This window comes from Anguilla rostrata, chromosome 18 (assembly GCF_018555375.3).
Source record: "Anguilla rostrata isolate EN2019 chromosome 18, ASM1855537v3, whole genome shotgun sequence".
Classification (NCBI taxonomy): domain Eukaryota; kingdom Metazoa; phylum Chordata; class Actinopteri; order Anguilliformes; family Anguillidae; genus Anguilla; species Anguilla rostrata.
Genome location: NC_057950.1, coordinates 2928304 through 2945724, shown reverse-complemented (window position 1 = coordinate 2945724; position 17421 = coordinate 2928304). Strand labels below are relative to the sequence as shown.

Genomic DNA, 17421 nt, shown 5'->3' with positions numbered 1-17421 from the left:
TAAAAATCAAAACCGAATCCCATGTGGAACGTGACGAAATGTTCTCAACCTGTGACTAACAAACCACTCGCGCAATATAAAAGGACTATAACATGAACAGACTGCAAAGTAATTGCGTATACTTAGGAAGGGATGAATTACAGGAAATAAAACGCATAGATTGAATGCCATTAGCTCCTGTAATACCAGGTTCCCACTTAGGACAGATTTGAACTGTCCATGGCTTTTTATGAATGAACGCACAACTTTCTTGGATTATGCCCAATATTCCTTTTAGAAGCAATTTAGACACTGGGAAGCTTTGAAGACGAAACTGAGATGGGAAGACTTTCCCCCCAAAGATATTTTCCAAATATTTTCTCTCCTCCAAACAGAACTGACTCTACTCTAGTACTGTGTGGCATGAAGGGTATAAAATAGACACTGCTTATTGTGTAGTACTGCATGGTCTGTAGGGCATAAAATAGTCACCCGCTATCCTGTAGTACTGTGTGTAGCCTGTAGGGTGTAAAATAGTCACTGGCTCTCCTGTAGTACTGTGTGGCCAGTAGGGTGTAAAACAGTCACTGGCTCTCCTGTAGTACTGTGTGGCCTGTGTGTGTAAATAGTCACTGGCCCCTGTAGTACTGTGAGGCACTGCCTGAGTGCTGTGTGGTCCAGTGGGTGTAAAATCATGTGCTCTCAGGTTCCCTTTTTTAGAAGGCACTGACCTGAGTGTCTGTACTGGGGTTCCAGTCCGGGTCGTAGATGATGACTCTGTTCGCTCCGGTCAGGTTTACTCCTAAACCGCCCACTCTGGTGGTCAGGAGGAAGATGAATATTGACGTGTCCTGGAACACGGAGAAATCACTCAGATCAGATACGGATAAGGGAACAGCAGAACCAGCACATGGCCAAAAAGATCAATCCCGAAATAATACCAGCACACTGCCAAAAATACCAATCCCAAATTAAAACCAGCCAAAAAGTGAAGTTTGAAGAGTTGTCTGGGTTACTCCTAAACTCTGGTGCTCAGGAGCTGTGATGTTAGCCACAGATTCGTACGCAAGATTAAGATTTTTTTTTATTTAAAAAAGAAGCGTTGGGACCAGCAGGTTCTCACCTGGTTGAACTGCCCGATAAGAGGCTGTCTGGAGGCTATGGACGTGGTTCCGTCCATTTGGAGGTAGGAGTATCCGTTTTCCCGCACAAACACCTCCAGGATCTCCAGCATCTGTGGGGAGGGAGGGGGGGGGGGTGTGAGACACAGCTTTGAGTGAGGGGTGGGGGGGGGGATTAGGGTAATAGGATTAAGCGGGATTAATATCGCATGTACAGAGCCCCCCATCGCGCGCGTGAAGCTCCCCTTCCCTCTGAAGCCAAATCGCGTTTATATTGAACACAACAGCTGGGCCCTGTCAGACCCCCAGCAATGCAATAAGTGCTCCTAATGAATTCTATTAGGGCCAAAATGACATCATAATTTTATTGCCGCTTCAGTAGGTTTTTCGGAGATGAGGAATGTTTATAAAAAAAATTAAATAAAAAAAACGCATCTATCCCAACTAGTTTTTATACATTGTCCTCATATTGTATTACGCTTTATGATGCTATAAATATATATTGTGTTTATACAGCTTTGGGGAAAAAAAATAGCTGAGTCATGTTTCGATAATACACTAGTCAATAATATTACAGGCAAAATAAAATAAATAATATATATGAATACACAAGGTTTGTAACTAATGCCTTTTTTAATTCTGGTGGGGGTAACACAAACTGCATGAGAAAGACCTGGGGGGGGTCATCTAAGGACAAAATTGACATTTTGACTATTTTGTTTATTTTTTTATGAATGGAACATATGACTCATTTTGGCTCAATGCTCACCGTTTGCATCAGTGACAATAACAGTTTGCTTATTTCTTTGATGATCAGGAGCTTGAAAAGGCCAATTGCATATTGTACTTAAATGTTCATACTGTCAGGCCGTAACTGAAATTTGCATCATTGAGGTTGTACTGTACGCTGTATGATAAAGATGTGGTAGCAGTTTGGACACACATGTACACACAGTGCAGTGTAGGTGAAGACCAGGCCTGTGTAAAGGAGCACAGGCTGACCTGTCTGGACTGGGCAAAGAGCAGGACTCTGTAGAGCACAGGCTGACCTGTCTGGACTGGGTAAAGAGCAGGACTCTGTGTAGAGCAGAGGCTGACCTGTCTGGACTGGGTTAAGAGCAGGTCTCTGTGTAGAGCACAGGCTGACCTGTCTGGACTGGGTAAAGAGCAAGACTCTGTGTAGAGCACAGGCTGACCTGTCTGGACTGGGTAAAGAGCAGGACTCTGTAGAGCACAGGCTGACCTGTCTGGACTGGGTAAAGAGCAGGACTCTGTAGAGCACAGACTGACCTGTCTGGACTGGGTAAAGAGCAGGACTCTGTAGAGCACAGGCTGACCTGTCTGGACTGGGTAAAGAGCAGGACTCTGTGCCCCTGCTTGTGCCAGAGCCGGAGCAGGGACTCCACCACGATGAGCTTCCCGGAACGCTTCCAGAAGCCAAAGTGCTCCTCCGGGGTCAGCTGGTCCTCCGGGATGCCCCTCAGTATCCTGGGTCCCCCCGAGAACAGGTCCGGGTGATTACAGATCTTCCGCAGAGCAATCAGGCCTGAAAAAACCTGCAAGAGAGGAGGGGGGTGGAGAGAGAGAGAGAGAGAGAGGGAGGGAGGGAGGGAGGGAGGGAGGGAGAAGAGAGTGTGAGTACACACACTCGCACCTACTGTATGCTTGACCAGATAGCACTTCTGACTGCGCCACTGGACCATGTGTACCCCGTTAGTGTAAACGCTCCGGGTGTACCCCGTTAGAGTGAACGCTCTGGTGTGTACCCTGTTAGTGTGAACGCTCTGGTGTGTACCCTGTTAGTGTAAACGCTCTGGTGTGTACCCCGTTAGTGTGAACGCTCTCGGTGTACCCCGTTAGTGTGAACGCTCTGGTGTGTACCCCGTTAGTGTAAACGCTCTGGTGTGTACCCCGTTAGTGTGAACGCTCTGGTGTGTACCCCGTTAGTGTGAATGCTCTGGTGTGTACCCCGTTAGTGTGAACGCTCCGGGTGTACCCCGTTAGAGTAAACGCTCTGGGTGTGTACCCCGTTAGTGTGAACGCTCCGGGTGTACCCCGTTAGTGTGAACGCTCTGGGTGTGTAACCCGTTAGTGTGAGCGCTCTGGGTGTGTACCCCGTTAGTGTGAACGCTCCGGGTGTACCCCGTTAGTGTGAACGCTCTGGGTGTGTACCCCGTTAGAGTGAACGCTCCGGGTGTACCCCGTTAGTGTAAACGCTCTGGTGTGTACCCCGTTAGTGTGAACGCTCCGGGTGTACCCTGTTAGTGTAAACGCTCTGGTGTGTACCCCGTTAGTGTGAACGCGCTGGGTGTACCCCGTTAGTGTGAATGCTCTGGGTGTACCGTTAGTGTGAACGGTCGGGTGTACCAGTTAGAGTAAAGCGGCTCTGGGTGTGTACCCGTTAGTGTGAGCGCTCCGGGGTACCCGTTAGTGTGAACGCTCTGGGTGTGTAACCCGTTAGTGTGACGCTCTGGGTGTACCCAGTAGTGAACGCCCGGGTGTACCCCGTTAGTGTGAACGCTCTGGGTGTACCCGTTAGGTGAACGCTCGGGTGTACCCGTTAGTGTAACGCTCTGTGTGTACCCCGTTAGTGTGAACGCTCGGGTGTACCCTGTTAGTGTAACGCTCTGGTGTGTACCCTTAGTGTGACGCCTGGGTGTACCCCAGTGCTTCCAGTGTGCCCTCTACAGGGACACAGCGACGGACGGCAGGTCCTCTCACAGGGACACAGCGGACGCGGCCAGTCTCTCACAGGGACACAAGCGGACGGACGGCAGGTCCTCTCACAGGGACACAAGCGGACGGACGGCCAGGTCCTCTCACAGGGACACAAGCGGACGGACGGCCAGGTCCTCTCACAGGGACACAGCGCCGGCGGCCAGGTCCTCTCACAGGGACACAAGCGGCCGGACGCAGGTCTCTCACAGGACACAAGCGCCGGACGGCAGTCCTCTCACAGGGACACAAGCGGCCGGACGGCAGGTCCTCTACAGGACACAAGCGACGGACGGTCCTCTCTCTCAGGGACACAAGCGGACGGACGGCCAGGTCCTCTCACAGGGACACAAGCGGCCGGACGGTCAGGTCCTCTCACAGGGACACACGCGGACGCTCGTCTCATTAAAGATGCAGGTTAATGGGCTGAGGGCCACATTAGGGCCTAGTAAACAGCACAGCCAGCTCGCCTGACCTCTGCACCACCAGCATTAGGCACCGCCATAAATTTCTCATTTTGACAAATCCTTCCTTTTCTGACCAACGCAAGCGCCTGCAAACGTACACTAAGACCCAATGTACGCTAAGACCCGCTACTTTCTTTTAATAAAGTCATTTATCCCAAATGCAATAAGGCCTCTGAATTATGGCAGATTGATTTTCAGATGTTATGAAATGACATTTGCCACATTTATAATCCCCTGTACCTCACTCTGAAACGAACCCCACGCACTGTAGTGACCGAATATCCCGCACATGCTCAGTGAAGCCAAAGGAACATTCTCACAGTGAGTGACCCCCTGAAGCCGTTCTGTTCTATTGCATACGGTTCTGTTTAGAGGATGCTGTCATCCAGAATGCTGTCATCCAGTAAAGCAGTCCAGCACACTGGCTCCTAAGTGTGCAGGAGCAGAGAGAAGTCCAGCTTAAGAGCTGCTTCATCATCCCACAGTCTGAGTCACAGTGTGTCTCCTGCTTCTGTCAGCACCAGCCAGCAGTACGGTCAACATTGTGTTACTGCTTTATTAACCACCCGTCTCAAAACAGTACGTCCTGACAGAACGGTACATTCTGAAGTGAGCTGGGTTCGGGAGAGCTGACCGATGGTACTCAAGCCACTCTTAAGCACTATTAATGCAATTAATTAATTAATTATTACTATATACCCGCGCTGGAAGAAAACGCAGTTATTCTGTGAAAATGTGTTCCTCCCGGTAACCAGCCCACCGCTCCCCCCCCCCCCTCCCCAAAAAGAATGGCGCTGGGACCCACGTGCATGTCCCCGTTGAGGATCTGGTACACTTCTTTGGAGTCTATGAAGTTCTGGTAGACCTGCCGCTGCTCGTCCGTTAAACGGCAGAACAGGACCTGGAGGAGCACAGAGAAACACACCGTTAGGGCTGCTCCAGGGGCCTGTGGGCTGGGTTATTACACACACACACACACACACACACACACACACACACACACACACACACACACACACACGCGCGCTGTAACACCAACACACACACACACACACACACGCGCTGTAACACCAACACACACACACAAACACACACACACACACACACACACGCTGTAACACCAACACACACACACATTAACACAACACACACACACAACACACACACACCTGTAACACCAACACACACACACACACACACACACGCGCTGTAACACCAACACACACACACACGCTGTAACACCAACACACACACACACATGCTGTAACACCAACACACACACATTATAATATCAACAACCACACACTATGACAGCAACACACACACATTATAATATCAACAACCACACACTATGACAGCAACACACACACATTATAATATCAACAACCACACACTATGACAGCAACACACACACCCTGTAACACCAATGCGCGCACACACACACAAACACATTATAATATCAACAACCATACACTATGACAGCAACACACAAACACACTGTAAACACCAACACACATATCTACACACAGTGTTACACCAGCACCCACACAGTGATGCTAACTCCATGACTCACACACAGTGATGCTAACACCATGACTCACACACAGTGATGCTAACACCATGACTCACACACAGTGATGCTAACTCCATGACTCACACACTGTGACGCTAACTCCATGACTCACACACAGTGATGCTAACTCCATGACTCACACACAGTGATGCTAACACCATGACTCACACCGCGAGCCCAGCTCAGACGCACCTGTTCGTTCTTGTCCGGTAACGACAGGCTGGTCTTCACGTCGGCCTTCATCCGCCGCAGCAGGTACGGGTTGATGGTGTCGCGCAGAACGCAGGCGCACTTGTACGCGGTCTGGACCTGAGCGCGTTAAAGCACGGGATTAACAGGAAATGTTAAATCAGACTTTCATTTAGTCTTGAGGTTAAAAAAACCTGACGTGCAGGACCGATTAGTTACCTGTTCCCAGTCCTCTTACCTGACAGAGACAATATGCTACATCAGGGCTTTGCACTCTTACGATATAAACGGCAATATCACTGAAGAACAACCCTATTAGGAGTAAGTTTAACTCAAGTTGCCATGACGTGAATTTGTTTTATGATATGCGCTGTGTTCCTGTTTTCATTTCCATTTTATGATTCTTTTTATCTCCTTGTAAGTTGGATACGATCTTGGGAGCTTATTGAGGCAATTGTGAGCTTTACGGCAAAAAAAAAAAAAACAAATTCATAAAGAGCCCGTTTTCTACAGTGATTTTACAATGTTACTTTAATTCCTACAAAACTAGTGTAGGCACAAGCTCAACTGGGAAGCACAGTGTGACTGCTTGTGTTCAAAGGGTGATGTAATGGTTGTACTGACTGATTTAAAAGTTCTCAGTAAAATGTCAACTACTGTGTGTTTTAAAAATACACCCCAGGGAAAGTGTTCAGTTGGACACCCCGGGAGCATGGCAGCTAACACTGCAGATATGCAATTGCTTGGCATCAGGGTGCCCGCAAGATTGCTTACTGCAGAGGTAGGATGGTACGTGGAAAAAAATCAAGTAAGAGTATTTATAGCATAGATACTGCCTCACCCACTGAGTAGATATAAATTCTTAGACATTGTTATCCTGAGTTTTTACGTTTGGAGGCAGTTGAATTTCAAAATTTGAATGTAGCTGAGGTATGGCAGGGACAACACTATTTGGCATGTCCAACCAAGCCCCTTCCCTGAGTTTTACTGTGTCACAGAACAAAGCACCAGGTGCCTCAGAGCAGCCAATCAGAGACCTGGCTCTCTGGCCAATGGGAAAAGGCGGGGACTTTGACCCGAGCAGTTTGGTGGGAGTTCCCCCCTCTTTTTCTCCCTTTTCAGCAGATTGACGCATTAAAGATTCATAAGAGTGCTGCGCTTGTCCTGAGGGTTAGCCTCTCTTTCATCAATAACGTTAGCCTAATCCAGCGCCAGGCCTCATGCCATTTACCAGTAATTTAAAGAGGGCTGAAGATCAAAGGAGAGAGCTGAAGTGGGGCGGTGTAGATGGGCGGGGGGGTTGGGGGGGGGGGGTGCATGTTGCCGAGAGACAGCGACAGTAATTGAGGATTAGAGACCACTTGAGACAACAAAAGCAGGGAGAGAAGAGGGCTTTGTGTGATCACAGGGACTGAAAGACGCGCGATGGCGCTGAGGGAACATATGCCGCTGTAATGGATCGCCCGCAGACTGCCGCCGCCGCCGCCGCGGACGCGCTAACGTGCTAACGCCACGGGGCGCGGCGAGCCATCCGCGGGCCGGGATCAACTGCTGCCGTGTAATCCGGATTTGAAATTCGATCTCCGACTCCACTGTGTCAGGCGGGGCAGGGGGGAACACCTCAGAAACGGGACCCCCTGGAAACAAATGGGACTAAATAAGGCCCAGGCCTTGGGGGGCGGGGGGAGGGGGGGAATCGGGGGAATCTGTGTGCCCTCTTCACAGCTTAGCATGAAACTGAAGTCTGTAAAACTTTATATCTAAATTTCACCACTGATGCCGTTTACAATCTCGGATGCACTTATGAAAAAAAACTGCACTGTGCGGTAAAACTAAGGATCAGCACCTTGTCGGTTTGCCTCTGTGGCTCGGGGAAAACGGCATGTCGTTGCTTTGCGTTCCTAGTGTTTGGAGCTCTCTGTGTTTTTTTTTTAAAGAAGTTTAACTCCACGACAACCAAAACATGAAAGGAGGAAAAAAAAAAAAAAAAAAGTCTGCTAAAAGCATGGTGAGGACGACGCGCGGGCAGAGCTGAGGACAGCTAAGGGGCCTCCGCTCCACATGAAAGGCCAAACGAGCAGCGAGGTTAGCGATCTCCAACCATTTAATAACATTAATAATTAGTAAAGGTTTTTATTATTGGCTGAGGAAACATCAATACCCCTTTTAAGGCAGTTAAGAAAATAAATCCATAAAGTGTGTATTATTAACGAGGGGCCACTGATGAAGGCACTCTGACGGTCCTCCATCCCTCTCTCCCTCCATCCCTCTCTCCGTCTCTCCCTCCCTCAGCCCATCGGCCCCTTTTTTCCAGGTGCCTTAAATGGACTATTAAAAGCTGAAGAATTAAGTACGCACACGCCCGCCCTCCCGCCCGCCCTGGACGTCCATTTGTGGGATCCATTTCACTTGGGCTGGTATTAATCTTTTAGATGCGCGCCCTTAAAGGGCACTTACGCCCGCGCTGGTTTACCTGACGCTCGCCAGCAGACCCGCGCGCCTAATTCCCCTTCCCACAGGAGGACAGGACAAAATAAACCAAAAACACGCTCATGTTTGCATGTGCTGCGATTTCGACAACTGGCCTTAAAATAATGCTACATACAACTGTGATTTTTTTGGGGGGTTTATATTTATGCGTCAACCATAATTTTCTCTATTTTTGGGGGAGAACTAGCGTCGTTTAAATAATGCGTCATAAAACCATTCTTTTCTCAGTTTTGGGGGGTGAACTAGCTTGGTTTCCTTCATTAATAAAGGGCAAATTTCTCATTTTCTTAACTTTGAATATCTAGCATCTAATTAGCACACAAGTTTTCATCAAATATTTAAAAAATAAATTGAATGTGAAAATAAACCCCAGAAACTATGCGAGTACATACAGCTTGAAGATTTTTAAAGGTCTGATTCTTCCAAATTGCCACTTTTTCCAGGTCACTGCGTGGGGTGGCAGTGTAGTTTAGCGTGCAGGAAACTGGGTTAGTAAATTGTTGGGCCCCATGAAAAGATCTCACATTGGGTCCCATCACCCCAGGTCACCCCATCCCCGCAGAACTGCAGCATCATTTTTTGAGGGCCCCTGTCAATCAGAGCCCTTGGAATCATCCTAACCCCCCCATACGGCACACCATTTAGGTGGAACAATCTAAGAAAGTGAACTTATGCTGTGTGAGTTGCTCTGGATACGAGTGGCTGTCGAATGCCCAGAATGTAAAGGTGTAATGTTCGCCAGGTTGGACGAACGCGGGCAGACGATGCGACCGAAGGCAGTGCCGTGTACGAGGACTGGCTTCACACGAGCGTGGTTGTTTTTAACGGAGTTTCCACTGCTCGCAGCCACAGAACCACATGACTTCACGAGATGCGGAGGGCGCCCCTGACGTGCATTACAGCTGCAGGCTATCCTGCAGCACAGCTTCAAACGCCAGCCAAAAACCATCATTTAATACAGGACTCCTCACCGTAAGAATAACTTATCAATCTCATTTCTAATGAGCACCATGTAATACTTTTATCTCCCCCAAGTAACCCCCCCCCCCAAAAAAAAAAACAATGATGTCACCCATGTATAATTCTTCCAATGTAGAAAATTAATTCAGAAAATTTAGTTGAGGCTGCTGTTCAAATGAAACGAAAACTCGACTCCAAACTTTCAGTTCTGTGTTAAATGAGGTGATTACTCCAAAAATATAGAGAAACCAATAAAATTGTTGCAGTTTTACTGGTAAAATTAGTTTTCTTTCTGATTCAAAAGGCCCCCCCTGCATTCACTTAAATGACAGGGGGAGGAGTTATATCCCAGTGACATCATCGCATCACATGGTCTTTTGCAGACACAGATAGCACACAGGTTTTCACACACCGTTTATTCTGGAGGCGAGACGGAACATCCGTAGAAAAGTAACAAAATAATCACACACCGTAATTTCACATAAGGTGCTGGTGATCACAGTGATGATGCTAGAAGAAGAAACGAACGGCAAACACTTATGCCCTGATAATGAACCAAAGTCAAAACGTTGGTAGTAAAATTACAGAGTTTAAGTGTTCAGTGTTCATTTTTTTTCTTTCGGTAAGACGGAACATAACAAACGAGTACTTTCGGGGTGGGGTGGGGGGTGTTACCTGCACAGGTGAGGCATTGGAGTAGCCCCCCATGGTGATCGGGACAGAGAACTGCTCCATAAAGGTGGGCAGGGTCCCCAGCTTCCCGGGGAAGACGAAGTCGAAGAGGGACCAGAGCTCCTTCAGGTTGTTCTGCATCGGTGACCCCGACAGGATGAAGCGGTGTGGGGTTCGAAACTGTGAGGCCCAAAGTTATTACCAGTTATTACTGCTGTAGACAAAGCAAACTGCCATTATTACTGAAGCCAAAGCAGACTGTCATTATTACTGAAGCCAAAGCAAACTGCCGTTATTACTGAAGCCAAAGCAGACTGTCACTATTACTGAAGCCAAAACAGACTGTCATTATTACTGAAGACAAAGCAAACTGCCATTATTACTGAAGCCAAAGCAAACTGCCGTTATTACTGAAGCCAAAGCAGACTGTCATTATTACTGAAGCCAAAACAGACTGTCATTATTACTGAAGCCAAAGCAAACTGCCGTTATTACTGAAGCCAAAGCAAACTGCCATTATTACTGAAGCCAAAGCAAACTGCCATTATTACTGAAGCCAAAGCAAACTGTCGTTATTACTGAAGCCAAAGCAGACTGTCATTATTACTGAAGCCAAAGCAAACTGCCGTTATTACTGAAGCCAAAGCAAACTGCCATTATTACTGAAGCCAAAGCAAACTGTCGTTATTACTGAAGCCAAAGCAGACTGTCATTATTATTGAAGCCAAAGCAAACTGCCGTTATTACTGAAGCCAAAGCAAACTGTTGTTATTACTGAAGCCAAAGCAGACTGTCGTTATTACTGAAGCCAAAGCAGAATGTCATTATTACTGAAGAAAAAAACAAAAAACAAAATGCTGTTAATTCTAGGACAGAAACATTGACATGCGGTTTGGATCTTTATGAATGTAATAATGCGTACATGTGCACACACAGACAGCATGACAATACTGCAATATAGAAAAATTAGTGTCATAAATTATTTATGGGCAAGAGGAAAAACTGTAACTGTAACAAAAGGCTGTGGGAGGGAAGTATCAGGATGGAAGGAAAGATGTTTCTGATGCTGAATTTAAGGGGAGAAAGCAGAGCTGTGAGCTCTGAGCTGCTTATTAATTATCGGCTGATCAATAACCAGTATCGATTTTATATTGGAAGGACCTTCATCAGAAGTGATTGCGGGCTTAAATAATGATAATGATTTCATAATAAGCCTGTTACTGCTAGCTTCCGTAGCGCCGATCTCTAAGCCCCGCAGTTTGATTTATCCTCTCCCCCGGCTGAAACCATTTTAAAGCTATCGGACACAGTAATTACTCTTTCAGCAGTGTAGGCTAGCAGGGCCTGGTAGAAGAGTGAGGCTATGTGTGGTCACAGTGATGCTAAGAGTGGTTACAGTGTGGTTAGGTGTGGTTACAGTGAGGCTAAATGTGGTTACAGTAAGGCTAGGTGTGGTCACAGTGAGGCTAGGTGTGGTTAAAATCAGGCTAGGTGTGGTCACAGTGAGGCTAGGTGTGGTTAAAATCAGGCTAGGTGTGGTTACAGTCAGGTTAGGTGTGGTCACAGTGAGGCTAGGTGTGGTTAAAATCAGGCTAGGTGTGGTCACAGTGAGGATAGGTGTGGGTTCAGTGAGGCTAGGTGTGGTTACAGTGAGGATAGGTGTGGTTAAAATCAGGCTAGGTGTGGTTAAAATCAGGCTAGGTGTGGTTACAGTGAGGATAGGTGTGTGAGGTGAGGACTTGCCTGTTTGCATGCGATGGTCACGCCAGCGTGCGGGTTCCTGATCTTGTGGCCCTCGTCCAGGATGATGTAGTGCCAGTCGTACTTCTGGAGGAAGTCCTGCATGATGCGCACGTAGGAGTAGGAGGTGATGAGGATGCCGTGGGTGGCAGCGATCTCCAGGACCAGCTTCTCCTGGAAACCAAACGGAGGGAGCTTCAGACTGCTTTTGCCACGCAAGTTTATTATTATTCCTTTTCCGCCATTTTTCTCCCCAACTTAGAATGCTCAGTTATGAATAGCAGCACTCATTGCTGTTAACCTCTGCTACCAACGCAGGAGGTCATGTGATGCCAGTCAGGGCAAATCACACCACACTCCGCCAGCCGGGCTCACATAGATGTGTGCAGCTTGGGCGGGGAGTCTGTGGGTGAAATGGGCTCCCCACTAAATGACCCCTTCCCTCCCTCCATCACTCACCCCGGGCGACCCTACTGCCAGCTAAGCGCCCCCATGCTGGACAGCTTTGGCATGGTCGGGATTTGATCCCATTCTGCCTATGGGGGGGGGGCGATCGAGCGCCGCCCCCCCAGCGGCCCTACAACACGTCCTTAAAAGTTCTCCTACGTCACTCTCCGAACGCCCGGCGCGGTCCACCACAAAGCGCAGCGGGTCTCTCTCTGTGCTTAAGCACCTCTCGCCACCTCAAATTAAATGCTCCTGAAATATGTAACCTGCCTCCACATATATATTTATTTTATTTTATTTATTTATTTTCAGCGGTGCGCAATTAATAGCGTACCTCCGGTGCGCGGCGGGGCGGAGGTGCGGGGCGGGGGTGTGGGGCGGGGTGAGCGTGCGGGCGGGCGGAGGTGGCGATCATTAAGCCGCTTTTTTACTGAGGAGCGCGTACGCGCCTGATATTGCCGGGGCTCTCGAGACCAATCCGTCCTGGAGGGCAAGCGCTGGAGAGGTGGAGAACAGCAGCCATAAATCACCGTGTCAGGCAGACGGGAGGGAGGGGATGGGGGGGGGCAGGGGGGGGGCTCCTGACGGCCGTTCTCAGTAAACACGGCGCGGGACCGTCCCTGTCACCGGCCCGCCAACCTGTAATTCATTTAAACTTCCCTCCAGCTAAAGCTTTAATAAACGAGGATTTCTGCTGACAGCGACGGAAAAGACCGCGCAGCGCCGGGGGAGGGGGGGCTCAGCGACGCGTCCCCCCCCCCCCCCCGCCCTCCCCCCCCGGTAGGGCCGAGACGCTCTCCGGCGGCCTACTGCCGTCAAAGTTTACCCCTGCCCCACCTGCCCCCCAGCACCCCCTGCTGGTTTCTGTTGGACAACTGGCGTAGCTGGTGAAAATAACATCCAACATGGGGTTGGCCAGAAGTGTGATAAATGGTGACTACGCCTTTGAACGTTGAGAAACGAACAGGCGTTAACGTGTCGTAAGTGTTCGTTATCCGCGCATATCTTCAGTCATAATGGCAGCTTACACGTAACCTTCCTGAATTCCATCAAATTTACACTCACTCTGCCTTTAAAGTAGGTCTTCAGTCCTAAATTTATGTGCCTGTTCTAAGTACTCAGGACTATTCAGCCCATTTGTATGATTCAGAACACAGCCTGAGTTTGGAATGTTAGGTGAGGTTACAGTGATTACACCTCAGTTAAATCACTGCCAGGCAACTTTGTCATTTTCACGATGAATTCGAAGGTCTTCACTACAATTAGAAAACAGATATTGAAGGTTGAGGTTTCACATTAAATTACGAATTATTTAATATGGTAACAAATGTTTACATACCAAAACAATTACACTTAAAGAACTGGCAGATGTTACAGTGACAACTGAATTGATCAATACTGAGGCTACAGCTAAGGAATTTAATTTGGACCCATAAACTCGTTAATTATAACAGGCTCAATAGCAGGACCCATTAATAACCCTAAGCTAATGTTAGCAGCTGAAGATTACTCTCTCTCCCCCCCTGGTTACCTCTACAGTTCACACAATTTAATCTTTGTGTCAGTGGTGGTCTGAACACAGCTCCCCTGTTGATTGGTCCAGAGAGAGCCTGACCCCGCCCACAGGGGGGAGGGGCTCACCTTTTTATTGGCGAAGGATCCGGTGTCGTGCAGAACGGCCACTCGGAACGGGGGCCACCAGGTGTGGAACTCCCGCACCCACTGGTGCATGACCGTGGCAGGGCACACGATGACGGTCGGGCCCAGCCCCGCGTACCTGAACACAACAACGCACACACGCATGTCGCCACGGTTACCGTCCAGCCGAAGAGGACACTGACAAATGCCGTGGTGGGACAGTCAGGCTAAGTGTGGTACAGTAAGGCTAGAAGTTGTGGTTAGTCAGGTTAGGTGCAGTGAAAATCAGGTTAAGTGTGGTTAAAGTCATGCTAGTTGTGGTTAGTCAGGTTAGGTGCAGTGAAAATCAGGTTAAGTGTGGTTAAAGTCATGCTAGTTGTGGTTAGTCAGGTTAGGTGCAGTGAAAATCAGGTTAAGTGTGGTTAAAGTCATGCTAGTTGTGGTTAGTCAGGTTAGGTGCAGTGAAAATCAGGTTAAGTGTGGTTAAAGTCATGCTAGTTGTGGTTAGTCAGGTTAGGTGCAGTGAAAATCAGGTTAAGTGTGGTTAAAGTCATGCTAGTTGTGGTTAGCCAGGTTAGGTGCAGTGAAAATCAGGTTAAGTGTGGTTAAAGTCATGCTAGTTGTGGTTAGTCAGGTTAGGTGCAGTGAAAATCAGGTTAAGTGTGGTTAAAGTCATGCTAGTTGTGGTTAGTCAGGTTAGGTGCAGTGAAAATCAGGTTAAGTGTGGTTAAAGTCATGCTAGTTGTGGTTAGTCAGGTTAGGTGCAGTGAAAATCAGGTTAAGTGTGGTTAAAGTCATGCTAGTTGTGGTTAGTCAGGTTAGGTGCAGTGAAAATCAGGTTAAGTGTGGTTAAAGTCATGCTAGTTGTGGTTAGTCAGGTTAGGTGCAGTGAAAATCAGGTTAAGTGTGGTTAAAGTCATGCTAGTTGTGGTTAGTCAGGTTAGGTGTGGTGAAAGTCAGGGTAGCTGCGGTTAAACTCAGGCTTGGTGTGGTGAAAGTCAGCCCAGGCATAGCAAAGTCAGGTTAGGCGTGGTAAAACTGAAGTTTAATGAGCACCAATAGGGGTGGAGCTGTCAATCTCAGCCTTGTAAAAATCAATCAAAAACACTTATAGTCTCTGTAGCAAAAACAAACGAACACTTGAGTTCGCCAGATTGGTCATTCTTTTCTGAAAGTCTATCAAGGACAAAGTAATTTAAATAAATCAAGCTTTTTGCCCATATTTACAATTTTCATTACAAAATTAACAAAAATGTAAACAGAATATATTGACGATGACGGTCGGAAAAAAAAAAATTTCACCTTGTGTTTATACTTCTTAAAACAAACAATGGCCTTCTCTCCATATGACACAAAACTAACAAACCATGTCCAATTTTATGTAAAACTAAATCTGAAAACAGACCCACTCCATGGCATGTTCAAAGAGAGGAAAAATTTAGTGAACTCTCAAAATAATGATAAAACACAAATAAGTGCCACACTGCAGACGAGTCTAAATAAAACGAATAAAAGCCGTCTGTCGGAGCGTCGCGGGGCGATCTGAAACTCCGCATCGTGTAAACGGACGATATCCAGCCCTAATTGAGTTTGCAAACAATCAATTTGTGGACAGCGGGCTGCAGACGCCGTATTGACCCGCGTGCAGCCCGTGGGCCCCGGGCTCTGGTGAAACACACGGACCGCCTTTAACATGTTTAATTACGTGTCTTCATGTTTAATTTCCCCACCCCCCCACCCCACCTCACCCTCTGCACCCGGCCCGCACGCGCCTTCCCCCCACCCCCTTACTGACGTTGCCACTAAAAGAATTAAAGGAATATCATAATTGAAACGCCGTTAATAATTTAGGCCGCCCTCTCTCTCTCCATCCGATCCAGCTGCTGAAATATTAATGGCGTTCGAGACTGTCAGTCTGGAGGTGGGGTTTAGGGGAGGGGGGGGGGGGGGGGGGGGGCACTCGCCTGTAATTCGAGCCCCGCGTTCGGATCTTGCTGTAGCTCAGGCCTGCCAGGAAGGCTATTATCTCGATGGTCTTGCCCAGCCCCATCTCATCTCCCAGAATTCCTCCTGCCTGCTGGCAGTGCAGCTCCCACAGCCACCGCACACCTGTCTGCTGGTACCTGTGAGGGGGGGGGAAACACAGCACCATGTGACATGAGCTGACCTGTCACAGCACAGCACAGCACGACCCAGCCAAATAAAACACAACACAACCCAACACGACACACCCCAGCCAAATGCAGCACAATACAGCCCAACAAAACACAACCCAGCCAAATGCAGCACAATACAGCACGTTAACACAACAGAACCCAACTCAGCAGAGCACAACACAACCCAGCCAAACACAACACAATACAGCCATCCCAGCACAACCCATTCCAACCAAATAAAACAGAATACAACTCAACATGGGATAGCACCATTACAGGAAAACACAAAACCCCATGTTACCCAACCCGAATTAACCGAACAAGCATGATGCAACACAACCCAGCACAGGACAGCACAACATAAAACAATACAAAACAAGCTCCACAAAACCAAACCCAACACAACCAAACGCAACTCAGTATCACACAGTGCCACAAAACACAACCCAGCACAACAAAACACACCACAATGCTACAGAACACAGCACGGGGCAGCACAAAACAAACAAACGCAACGTACACTATCACAACACAGCATGACTCAAAACAACATGGCACAAAACAACCCAACAAGTCACACGACAGTGCAACACAACAACCTGAATGACCCAATGCAACGCAGCACAACAGAAACCCAAGCACACACAGCAGAAGCAGACTGTAGTCATCCAGCAGTTATGTTTATTGATTGGGGATGAGAGTCCATGAGAGGCCATAAGAGTTTTGTGATTAATGCGTGGTGAGATGAGTCTGCTGGCACTGAGAGAGGGGTCTGTGAAAGGCATTCAGATCTGCCCCCCCAACCCCCGGCCAGACTCTGCCCCCCCATTAGCCACACGCTATTCCCCCACAGCCAGACTCTGCCCCCCCCCCCCCCACAACCACATGCTATTCCCCCACAGCCAGACTCTGCCCCCACCCTGCTATCCCCACAGCCAGATCGCCCCCCACACACATGCTTTCCCCCACAGCCAGACTCTGCCCCCACGCCAGAGCTTTCCCCACAGCCAGACTCTGCCTCCCCAGCCAACGCTGTTCCCCCACAGCCAGACTCTGCCCCCCACCCCCCACACGCTATTCCCCACAGCCAGACTCTGCCCCCCCCACAGCCAGACGCTATTCCCCACAGCCAGACTCTGCCCCCACCACACGCTATTCCCCACAGCCAGCCCCCCCCCCCCCCCCCCAACGGACAGACTCTGACACTACAGTTTATAACAGACTTCAGCACCATTCAGTGTGCTTTACGGAAAAAGTGACAGAAGTAAAAACAG

The 17421-nt window shown here is 48.5% G+C and overlaps 1 protein-coding gene and 1 long non-coding RNA gene across 6 annotated transcripts in view; one reads left to right on the top strand and one right to left on the bottom strand.

Annotated features, from left to right (window-relative positions):
* Window positions 1-17421, top strand: part of LOC135244406 (uncharacterized) — a 120956-nt gene that overhangs the window by 29474 nt on the left and 74061 nt on the right. The window lies entirely within an intron of this gene.
* ercc6 (excision repair cross-complementation group 6) overlaps window positions 1-17421 on the bottom strand; it is a 31458-nt gene that overhangs the window by 6663 nt on the left and 7374 nt on the right. For all 5 annotated transcript variants that reach the window (XM_064316642.1, XM_064316643.1, XM_064316646.1 and 2 more), the window contains exons 7-15: window positions 15956-16114; window positions 13995-14130; window positions 11910-12080; window positions 10170-10346; window positions 6048-6164; window positions 5088-5183; window positions 2438-2656; window positions 1103-1213; window positions 711-830 (exon numbers count right to left, since the gene is read on the bottom strand). In XM_064316642.1, the coding sequence (XP_064172712.1) occupies window positions 711-830; window positions 1103-1213; window positions 2438-2656; window positions 5088-5183; window positions 6048-6164; window positions 10170-10346; window positions 11910-12080; window positions 13995-14130; window positions 15956-16114 (1306 nt within the window). The remainder of the gene's footprint in view (window positions 1-710; window positions 831-1102; window positions 1214-2437; window positions 2657-5087; window positions 5184-6047; window positions 6165-10169; window positions 10347-11909; window positions 12081-13994; window positions 14131-15955; window positions 16115-17421) is intronic.